The following is a 12,046-nucleotide window of genomic DNA, read 5'->3' as shown; positions in this document are numbered from 1 at the left end:
AATTACCAAAAAACTGCAGTTTGAGAATTCCAAAAAGTAGTAAACTTACTCGAAATTATAAACGTACTCAAAGGTGTAAGTTACCTTTATGAATCAGGCCCACTATGTCCATTGCGCTCCAAGTGAACGCCACTATCCAGATACAGGGGCAGCAGGCGTTTTCAGCTACCTTTCATCCAAAGAGGACTGAGTGGTTAGGCTTATGTCTGCACTTGCCGACTTCTAAATTCTCAAAATTTTTCACTCCACAGAATGAGGCATCTAGAAGCGAGTTCACATTTTTTAATAACATGGCACAATTTACATTACACAAGTCTTCGCTGATGAGGAACATGCAGCAGATTCGGTCGCTTCAATATCTTTTTTGATTTTTGTGTTTTTGTTTTTTTACATAGGTTCTAGAAAGGAATTTCTTACATACAGGATAAACAGCAAAAAGTGTGTATATAACAATTTTTTACAATACTGCAAGCTACCACTACTGTTCCAGTGTACATATTTTTCCATGTTCCTTTTGTCCCTTATAAAAAAAAACACTGCACAACATCTGGAGTTCACAAAATCTGAAGCTCACAACTAAACCTTCAGTTGACTACTAAAATAGATCTCTGCTCATTAGAAACAACTGTCTGCAGGTAGACTTTTTTGCCAAACAGGTTAACGACTTCAGATAGCATTTTTAATACACTAGAAGACCAAAGGAACTCGATTAAAATGTCATACATATATTTTACAGCACTGAAGACCAGATATGTAGTATGCTTTCTGTTAAAGTCATATTATCTCCAAACAAAAAGACCAAGAACTTCAAGAAGCTATGAATGCTGCATAAAATATAGTGTGGCGATGCAAACACGTCTCATGGACTATGTAAGAGTGGAAACTAACAATGTGCGGTCCTCTTTTGCCATCTAGCGACCATTTATAGTAATGCAAGAAATGAGGCTAGAAGGCTTCATAATTGGCAGACTTTATTACTAGTTGGAATACATCAAGTTGTGCACTGCATACCGTCTCATCTGTTTCTCAACTCGTGGACAACTGAAAACCTTGCGATACTCCAAGAAACATACAGCAGTATAATTCATTTCACAACTATTTCTGTTTATGGCTTTAATTCGAACACCGAATGTAGATATAATTCCGATGAAACCATGATAAATGAATGTTCCAGATGTAGTTAAATGTTCATCCCCAAGTAGAATGAATATTTCCTACAGTGTTGTAAAATTCTCTTTCCATCTATTATTTCCACATTAATTAAATTTGCACACAAAGCGATGAACTTTAATGGTTTACTCCCTTTTAATGTATTAGGTATTATTCATTTATTATGACCTTAAAGTCACGTTTAATAGTATTTTTTATTTATTTGAGAAGCACATCTGTTACACCATATATTTTAGCATTCGACAATTATAACTTCTTGGCGCTTCAAAAAAATCACCTTGTAAAATCAGGCAATAAAAACATATACAAGCTTGTTCAGGGAAAATATGACTTTAAGTAGGTGAAAGTTGTAATAAGAAGGCTTCTTGATAAAAATTGGCTTCGTGAAAAGCCTCAACATTCATTGCATAGTTGAAGGAGAGTAGCAGTCTCTGACATTGTAATGCAGTACAGCGTACTCGGGCAGAGATGTTGTAATAGTAAGTCTGCTAACAGCAAGGTTTACGAATGAATGGTGAATGAAATATCTTACTTAATTTTGTCTATTTACAAATGTACAAAGTAAAGCTTTCATCTTATCCTTTTGCATATATGAAATATTAACCAATGAAGCGACCTCTGTTTTTACATATCTACATTTTCATCACTCCGATATAGGTGAGTCCTTTCTTAAATAAGATTGCTGCAGTGAGCACCTTCGTAATTCACCCCTACTGCCAATCAAATATTTTAAAAGTAAACATGAAATATAATTTTAGACACAAAGAACATGTGCGTTAGTGAAAAGGTCAGCAAGTGTTCAACATATAATATACAAAAAGGCTGCAAAATCTGTACCCGGAGGTCTGCAAATTTTTTACAAGTTGCAAGTCCAAAGACTGTCCATAAATGTCATTTTTTGTTCACGTACAGGGTCACTTTATAATGTTCTTTTGCAGCTTCGACTTTTATCGTGCTTCGATGTCTTTAAGCGTGTGGGAAGGTGGTCTCTCCCTCATTTCTGTGGAGAGTGGAGTAGTCCTCCTGGGTGATCCGGGACGGCCCCCCAAAGTGGAAATTAATGGTGGGGGAGCGCTCAAAGCGGCTGTGGGTGGAGTCTTATTGAGAATGCCATTTTGATGCCCATGTCCTGTCGTGGGACTTACCCTGGGATAGTGCATGCTGGGAAGTCCTGGGGTGATTAAACTGGGGTGGGGCAGGTGTCCATCTAAGGCTGTCTGATGCACTGCATGCAGCCGCGCATGCTCGTAGTCCTCACGCAGCATGTGCAGCCGCTCGCGCTCCTCCAGGTGCGTGACACGCTCGTGCTCTCTCCGCTGCTCGATGGAGATGTGTTGATGGTGGTGGTGGCTGTAATCGTGGGGCTCGCGGTCTCTGAACGAGCGTTCAGCCTCATAGATCCTTGGCGCGGTGAGGCGATGGAGTGGGTCACTCCGCAGCAGGAAGTCTCTGCCGAGGGGGTCTCTACGATGAATGTCCAGTCCGCGATAGGGGTCCCGCAGGGCCTCCCGCATTGTGTCCCAGTGGAAAGAAGGGTAAGGGAACCGTTCGCCACCTGGGATGGGGCTTATTCCCATGAAAGGGGTCATCATGCGAGTTCTTTCCAGCCCACCGATTCCATTCATGTGGTGCATGCCTGTAACACCTACCGCCATGGGCATTGACGCTAAAGTGCCTGGGTGTAAACTGGCTGCTGATATCGGAGGTGGATTCTCAGATGACCTGTGAGTTTGAGGTACTTCAGAAATGACATCATGATCCTCCTTACGCTCTTCCTTCACTTTGACGTCATTACTTTTTTTCTGATGCTCGTACGTCACCTCGCTCTTTCTTTCGGTTTCTCTGGTTGAGGTGCTGTTGGGCCGCATGCTTTCCACCACCGGAGGCCTGATGTAGGGGGAAGGTCCCCGGGATATCTGCTTTGCCTCCTCCACAGCTCGGACCTCATGACCCATGTCCTTTTCCAAGCTGTGGCTGTCTTTTGTTTTGTGTTCTTCTGTGCTCGCATCCTTCCAGGACTCCGAGTGGTCCCTGTCTCGTTCTTTGGGTTTTTCTTTTTCTCTGACCTCACTGTTCAGGTGGCCCCTCAGGTGTTCTGCAGAGCTGCGGGAATGTCCTATAGAGTTCAGTGAGGCCACAGGGGCTGGTGAAGGATGACTTGAGTGTCGCTTCTCACTGCTTTCCCTGCAAAGACAATATAGATTTAGTATTATGCTTTTTAAAAACATTCACTTAAATTAAGTGCATAATGTGAAATATCATTCAAGAAAATAGGCCACTATTTATTAGCAAAACGCTTTTTAAGAAGCAGATAACTTGAGCCTTGATCGTCTCTCTGTTCTAACTGAAACAGAAAGCAGATCTCAGTTTTAATAGAAATAAAAATAAATGAACATTGACAAAGTTTGGAAGGAAATTAAAACCTCCCTCAGAGTAAAAAGTGCACCCGAAAGACATACTGCTGTGCCAGGAAATAAGAGAGCTACTAATTCATACTGGAAAGGCATAATGCGTCACTCCGTTATAGCACAGAGATGCAGCAGCGGCCCTTGCAGATGAGCTCAGGAACCTCAAAACCAAATACAATGGGGTCAGGAGTAACAACTTAGTCTTTGTTCAGGGTGGCTTAGCTCTCCCTACTCAATCTCTTCAGGCACAAGCACTGGGTTGGTGTCATACACACGCTCTGGCAGGCCATCCTCGACATAAGAAAACCCTTGCCCTGCTTAAGAGGCATTTTTGGTGGTCATCCATGAATCAAGATGCCCGTTTGCATGTACAAAATTGTTATGTCTGCGCACAAAGCAAAAGTACCCACCAAATACCAGTCGGTCAATTAACTTCTCTGCCTACACCCCTTACACCATGGCATTCCATTACTATGGACTTTATTGCAGAACTGCCTCCCACTAAGCAAGGGCATACTGTCATATTCGTCGTTGTTGACATGCTATCCAAAATGTCCCATTTTATGCCCTTGAAGAAATTGCCTACTTCTAAAGAACTAGCTTGTGTGTTTCTCTAACAGATAGTGCGCCTTCATGGCCTATGCTCCGTCATTGTATCGGACAGGGACCCTCAAATCGCATCCCGAATTAATTTGGCCTTGTTGTCTTCTGTCAAAATCCTCCCTCACCCAGCCCCACTGCTCTTGCCTGCATGGACAGTGGCTACAGAGATGAGACCAAAGACTCCTCCCTTGTCCTATAAGATTTGTAGCTGTTGTGTAAGGCCACAGAGGAGCTAACCTAAGCAACTTTGCACCTTGATGAAAGTGCGACTACAAGAAGACGTTCCCACTCTGCTCCCGTGTTTGGAGAATTTATAGTTAAACTAAGGTACCCCCTGAGTGTGTATACAGAGGGTGAGTATAGCCTTATATAATCTTTTACTGCCATGTTAATATTGAACAGGAGGGACTTTATGAGAAGGGATCTGTATCCTGATGACGGCCATTTGACCCTTAGTGGTAGCTGGATTTGGCTGAAACATGTTGATACAAATTAATTGAGTAAAAGAGACATAAGTTCTCCAATTTACCCGCTAGATTTTAATCCTGCCAAGTGGGACACATATTAAAGTATGGGGGTACTCACCTAGACAGATTTAATTACATATTTTTTGTTGAATTAGGGATCCCGGCCAGTAGAATAGAAATTTGTTTCTTGAAAAAACAGCTCTCCACCGTGAGCTTTGGTCTGCACCATGGTGTAGTAGCAGCCCAATGAGGAAGCATGCCACTACTAGTGTGTGAGGGCAATCTTAACAACTATATGGGTTACCCACCGGTAATTTAGATGTTCTTTTCTCCCTCTTGTCTGTCTTCTCCCTGAGTAGCCCCAAAGTGGTGGGGGTTACTGTAGTCCTTTCTTGTGTGTGAGTTTTGGGGTGTGAGTACCTTGTGGTGTGCCACAGGGCTCATCTTTAGGTCCAACCCTTTTTAACCTTTATGTCACCTCACTGGCACAACTCATCAAATTGTTTCGTTTTATAGTGGTATCCTATGCCGACGACACCCAAATTGTGGTGTCAGTGACTGGTAACCCTGAAGACACTGCCACCAAATTTCATATTTGCAGGCAACAGAGCAGCAGGTGGATGAATGAAAACTGTTCAAAGTTCAGCTTGGGTAAAGCCGAAGTCCTGCTGTTTGGAAACAACACCTCATTCTGGTCTCCTACTTGGTGGCCACAGGAGCTTGGCGAGTTACGCACTCCAGATTCTAAAGTCAAAAACTTAGGATTCATGTTCGACTGCAACCTGTTATTCAAAAGCCAGATCAATGTCATAACGTCCTCGTCCTTTTACACTCCATTTATACCGCAGGAGATGCAGAAAACAATGGTTTCTGCCATCTTATTGACCACACTCGATTATTGCAATGCTTTATTTATTAATGTGCAGAAAAAACTTTTAAATAAGCTATAGGTCATGCAGAACACAGTAACCCGCTTAGTGCTATGTATCTTCAAACATCAATCTGTTTCTCAAGCTCTGATCAAACTACTCTGGCTTTTCATGTAGAAATGTATTGACTTGAAAGCATTTTGTATAGCCTTTAAGGCATTACAAGCCTTGACTACTTGAAGCAAAGTTTCTGCTGGCACCCTCCCCTCCCCCAGGTTTCTTCCCCCCCCCCCCCCCACCACCCCCCCAGGTTGTTTCCTTCATCTTCTGCTTATAAGGTTTTTGACCCTAATGTCAGAAGATCAAAGGAAAAAAGCAGAAGTTTTATCACATGTGCCTCCAACCTCTGAAACAATCTTCCTCTTGATCTTAAGAAAATGACAGGATTGCTTCCTTTCAGGAAATGTCTGAAAACATTGCTTTTTAGCCGCTGGATTCTTCATTATGTCAATCTTCCACTGCTTTATGATTTTCTTTCTTCAGTTGGGTTTAGCGCATAGATGCCCCCAAGCATGAGTGTGGTTTATAAATTCTCATTTAATTTAATTTCATTCACCGTGTGTCTGGAAAATGCAACACAAAGCCTATATATATATATACACACACACATATTGGTAGCAGTGTTAGCATGAGTTTCCAACATGGTTCTGAGACGTCCATCGGCCTTCAGAGCGCGATTCAACAACTGAGTATGTTTTATGGGCATTGTGTTGTAGTACTATGTTAGTTATGTGGTTGTTAACACATATACTCTGGGAGTATGATTTTTGGGTCTGAGGCCACCAGACGTTTAACCATTTCTTTATACATCTTGACTGGTAAACTTGCTCAGTGTTTGAGCAGCTTCTTGTTTGTGACCACTGTTGGATATTATGACAATTAACAACATGGGGTATCTAGGCTGCGCCTGATGCATTTTAGGCGTGTATCCCACTGTGTTCTGTTGGCTATTAGTGTATGAAAACAATGCTAATGAGTCTAAAGTCATGTTTAATCTCCTATTATTGAAATACAATGTAAAGTGGTTCTGATTAACAAATCTTTTTCCTGCTTGTGGAAAGGTAACTTGCAATAGTTCTTTTTAAATGTATGCACATATAAAGTGTGATTGACACATAAAAAAACAAGTGCAGTTTAAGTGTATAAAGGCTATGCCAGATCTATAAAATGAAGGTAAAGTATATTACACATAGACCAGCTCTCAATTCTGATAGAAAATAGAGTGAATTGGTGTGTATTAGGGGAGAGGACTAGGACATGAATTGGAAATTTTGTTTACATCCACTAAGCAGTAAGTACTGCAATATTTACAGTTATTTAAGATGGTGCCTTTCCACACTTATCCAAGCACCTATCATATACCTCAAGAGAATTTCCATTCGTTCAGTACAAAGTGAAGTGCAGCAATAAATTCAGTTAGGAGCAGTGACATGCAAGTGAAAAATATTTTGATGAAAAGGTGGTAAAGTTATAATGATTTGAATACTGCTAATTTTACTGACCGTACTCTTGTATAAAGTGTGCATTGCATGCAGTAAGCACAGGTAGGACTGGGAAAAAGGACTTAAGTTTACATTGTTCAGGAATTGTATACATCATGTGTGTATCTTACACCCGGCATACATTATGTAAGAGTCAAACAAAAGCGGTTGTAAGACTTGTGTAAGTAAGACATCATTTAGGCAACTCAAAGCTTTTTACCTAGACCTTTGCCAATCGGAAAAGGCTGTTAACTGAAAGAAGCATCTGAAATGAAGATCGCAAGTACTGATTTCAGACAATTAACACTGAATTAATATATTATACAAGTGAAGTTGACAGGTCTCCAAACACTATTCTTTTGACACCCAATGACAAGGTGAGCACAGCAAGTCACTGTCTGAGTATACATGCATAACCATGCAGCGCTGTGGAAATGGAAGCAACAGAGGTAGAAAATGACAGGCATGGTTGGTCTCTGGAGGCAAATACCCCAGGGGTTGATTTTCAAAACAAATCTTAAATTACGCCTATATTTGGAGTAAATTTACCATGTTGCTGGCATTCTTAAAATATTGTAGGCCTTCTCCTGTGAAGGTGTGACAGCCACAGACTTTCAGGAGTTTACCCATGTCTAAACATCTATGAATGCACACTTTTACTTATGTTTTATTGCCAAGCAATCTTGCACAATCTATTTTTTCTCCACATGGAAAATGTTTTCCCTTTAAAAATCCTACTTTTTCTTCATTGTGTTGTAGTGTTACCTCCAGAGACCTGCCTATAAGCGGAGTTACCCCTATCTTGACACGAATAACTCTCTGACCAATGTAAGGATAGAAATTTGCCATGAAAAACAGTAACAGCCACCAGCTCACAAATATGTGGGCGTTCACCATCTTTGCATGGCATTCTCACTATAAAACTCTCAATCGTTAACATTAGTTTAATGCTGCACACGAATACGTTGAATTACAAGTGCAAATTCATTAGGAAAAGACCGGAAGACAGGCCTTATCTATTTAGCAATCGAGGCTGTTGAACAACATCTCCATCCACATAAAAAATGAGCCTCCTGTGAGTAAAAAATTGAAAACATATATTGTCAGAGAATTCTGCCACCCAACACAACAGGACATGCGTCCTTATAAACCATGAAGAAAAAAAAGAAAAAATGAAAAGAAAATATATATTATATATATAATTTTTGTTGTTGTAGTGAATTTGCACTTGTATATCTTGCCATTTGTACAGCTAATTTGAAATTGGGTGTCCAAATGGTCTGGTGTATTAGTGTAGTATTACCTTTCAGTGTTTTGTTGTACTATGGGACCTTTGTGTTGCCTTCTGAACCCTTTATAGATGCTTACTGCGTGATCTACTACCGCCACTAGACTAATCTTTCACAAAAAAAGCGCCTTCTGCCGGAGAACTCACACATTGTACACATCACTATGCATGGTTGCCCTTTGAAAAAGATGGTGTGCTTTTATCATACCTTTCTTTGTCATCTTTACTAACAGAGGAGTCTCGCTTATCTACATCTCTATCTCTGTCATGAGCTGCTGCAGAGGAACTGCGCTCTTGCTCTCCCGGCTTCAGCCAGGGTGGAGGGGTCGGGAATGAAGGAGGTGTTCGATGCAGTCGGTTCCATGGCTCATGAGGGTTGTTAAAGCTCTGCAAACCGGGGCCATCTTTGTGGCCGAACATGGAGTTTGGTGCTGAAAGGATGAAGTGGAAAACACATATGTTTAAGCATGATAGCAAATTATTACAGTGAAATGTACTTACCAATGACTTTAGTAGCGATTTGAGTTAAAATAAATACATAACATTGGAATCTGGAAAATGAAAGCAAACCAATCAAGCAGGTTTTATGGTATGGTATGGGGCATGTTAATCATAGTAGAAAAAGGATCATTTGTTAAACAAAAGGGGAGAAAGTTGGAGAGACTTTTTAATTCCTTAAGATGCAACCACAACGTTTATTTTTGGGATAGTTTGTCATAGGTTAAGAAATGTAGGAACACTACAAAACAATTTGTTGTTCGACAGTTTCACACTTAAACACACAAACCATCCCACACTCACACATTGTTACCACAAATTGTTTGCATACAACTTCCTGTGTATATATAGATTTAATACATGATTTTAAAGCAATTTAATTCAGTTATACGGTTTAGAGAAAACACAATTCTCTGTATCCAGTCTTGCATCACTTACATTCAACAAAACTAGGCATTAAAAGAACATTCCTTTCTTTGGTGTCTGCTTGGATTTTGACATCATTCACCACATTGCGTCTCTAAAGAACATTTCATCCAAAGTCCATGAACAGTATGTAACATAAAACTGTGCAGTTAAATAACAGGAGATGGAATGTTTGCATATGAATCTGTCTTGGATGAGTTATAAACAATAAACCTAAATTTAAAAATAACCACTATTTCCAACCTCTTATTTGCTAAAATATTTATTTTAGCTTTTGCTGTTTTAGATGAAAAGCCATGTGTACCACCTAGCCCCGCTTCTTTTGTGGGCTGATAACCTACACTATAAACTTGACAACCATACAGAAAATCAGTCCTATATTACAGAAAGGAATAGGCAAACTGCAACAGTAAGAGGTCAATTCTACCACATGGTGAAAACAGCTCATTACAGAAAAAGAAAGTCTAATCTGGCAGTACTATACACTGTGCTGTGTTACATGATTACGGTAACCGCATTACAGCTGGCAATTCCCTTTTAAGGAAGATATATTTACCACAGCCAACAATACTATTCTACTGGAGGTAGTCATTTATTGTAATATTGTCAAGCAGAAATATAATCACAGCATTAATATTTGCACATCAGTAATCTACTGCTGGTGGCCACTGTTGCAGAATAAGTGTCTGTGTCTTTAAATCTGCATTCTTAAGGAGCTGAAAGTTACTAATGATCATAAACTTGTTAAAACATACTTGGATCATCAGTTCAATTAAATATTTTATTTGATGGTCTCTAGATTTTGCCTTTTGGTTGGTAATGTTATAGTTGAAGTAACTTTTGCCCATTCGGAAGCCAGTACTTCTAGGGTTCATGAACTTCTGCAGTTTCATTTCTGGTCTTCTGTATATTGCTACTTTTGTTTTACACTGTCATGTATATGACTTGTTAAAATCGAAAAATATTGGGGGAAAATACGTTTGACTACAAGGTGCAATCATTTTATGGAGTTCCTTTTCTATCTGCTTCTATTTCTGCCTTCGACAACTGTCATGGCTCAGTGTCCCCCAGGCCACATATGAAGTAAAAGTGCACTAAATAAATATGAAGTAACAAAAGCACATTTACATCTTCATTTCAGACAAAATTGATTGTGAACACAAGGGACAAGATCAAACATAACCTGGAGCAAATATGCACTGGGAGAAAAACATAAACTTGAGAGCGATAATGAGTTAAATATGGAGTGCTAGAATTATCTAGGGCTATCTTGTGCATTCTAAACACAAATAAAGACATTAAATAAGGTCTTTGTTATTGTTATGATATATTAATGTTTTAGTACAATGCATGTACAATTTGCTATTTCTGCTAATCGTGCATGCACTCCTCTTCAAAACCATAAAGGACTGAATCAAAAACACATTTTGGATGTAAAAATTCTTCACAATAAAATAAATGCTTGATTTACGACTAATGGGTATTCACAAAAGCGGATCTTGCAGTTGTAATGCAATTTACTTGCACAATAGTATCCTATGTTAGCATTAATTACGTTGGAGTAAGTCCCACATAATCGGTGAGGAGCGAGCAGTGCAGACCATGGTTTTCCTTGAAAGTTTGAGCAAGCCCACAAACACTGAAGTTTGTGAGTATTGAAAATATTATTTTAGTCCATCATCCCACCCACAAAATAATTCAACCATTACACCAATCAAGGACTGAAATGAATCCCCTTACCAGGACTTTCTATGAGCATGCTTGTAAACCTGCATTCTAGTCTTACCCTTGAAATGCTTTGTGAATGCAAAAATAATTTAAACGTGTTTGTGTTTAGAGGCAACCCTTAAACGATTTTTTTTTTATTAAGACCCTCATGCTGCACGAGAGAGATTCCGAAGTTTGTTGACTACCAGCATTTAAAGTCACTTCTACCAACATAAACACATTGTTAGAAATGGAGATAAAATACTTAAAGGAGTGTACTCACTAACTGAGGGATTCCCGAGTCCACCAAAGGCATTCCCGCTTACGGATGCAAGACCAGGGAAAGTCGCAGGCCGGTTAAAAGATTCTGGGGGAACAAAACGATAGTGAAGATATTAATACAAAAAAGAGAGATGCAGCCGTGTTACTCTACCTAAAGATGTGAATGGCACAAGGGAGAGCATTGAAAAATTGAAAACGTAGTAACTGTACTATAAGAATCAGGCTGGAAGTAGAAAAGCAACATGAAAATGTAAACACCCCCTCAACCATGGCTACGTAAATATTAGAATGACGAGAATGAGGGGAGAGTAAAATTCTTTAACAATTAGCCAGATGGGCCATTTCATCTGCTGGACTCTCCTCCCTTGATCAGGGGTGGACTGGCCGTAGAGGGGACCGGACGTTTTCCCGACAGGCTGGAAGGGTGAGGACTGGTAACAGTAACAGAATCAGTGTTTCCCACCAGCACCCATCCTCCCCCTTTGGGCGGGTCCGACTTAATTACCAAGGCTGGTTTGCGTTCTAAGTCCGTCCATGCCCTTAATGCCTATGTAGCAGCAGGTTGCAGTCATTGAACACAGTCCCCTGGTACAGCCCTCTGTACCCTCACAGAAACTTAAATGCCTGGATATCAACTGATTGATTGAAGCACATACACTTAATGCAATGGTGTGGACCGTTGTGCAAAATGTGTGTATTGATACACCAACACCATATCTTTACGTATGAGTATGAAGGTCACTTGGGGCTGCAGTCTGTGCTCCGCGGCCTTATCCACATAGGTTAG

At 40.2% G+C, this 12,046-nt stretch overlaps 1 protein-coding gene across 7 annotated transcripts in view; it reads right to left on the bottom strand.

The window, feature by feature from the left end:
• Nucleotides 1-267: 267 nt before the first annotated feature.
• AUTS2 (activator of transcription and developmental regulator AUTS2) overlaps nucleotides 268-12,046 on the bottom strand; it is a 2,674,869-nt gene continuing 2,663,090 nt past the window's right edge. For all 7 annotated transcript variants that reach the window (XM_085649809.1, XM_085649808.1, XM_085649807.1 and 4 more), the window contains 3 exons: nucleotides 11,261-11,344; nucleotides 8,555-8,777; nucleotides 268-3,354 (listed from right to left, as the gene is read on the bottom strand). In XM_085649809.1, coding sequence (XP_085505935.1) covers nucleotides 2,118-3,354; nucleotides 8,555-8,777; nucleotides 11,261-11,344 — 1,544 coding nt within the window. In that variant the 3' untranslated portion in view covers nucleotides 268-2,117. The remainder of the gene's footprint in view (nucleotides 3,355-8,554; nucleotides 8,778-11,260; nucleotides 11,345-12,046) is intronic.

This window comes from Triturus cristatus, chromosome 3_2 (assembly GCF_964204655.1).
Source record: "Triturus cristatus chromosome 3_2, aTriCri1.1, whole genome shotgun sequence".
Classification (NCBI taxonomy): Eukaryota; Metazoa; Chordata; class Amphibia; order Caudata; family Salamandridae; genus Triturus; species Triturus cristatus.
This window is presented reverse-complemented; position numbering and strand designations above follow the sequence as displayed.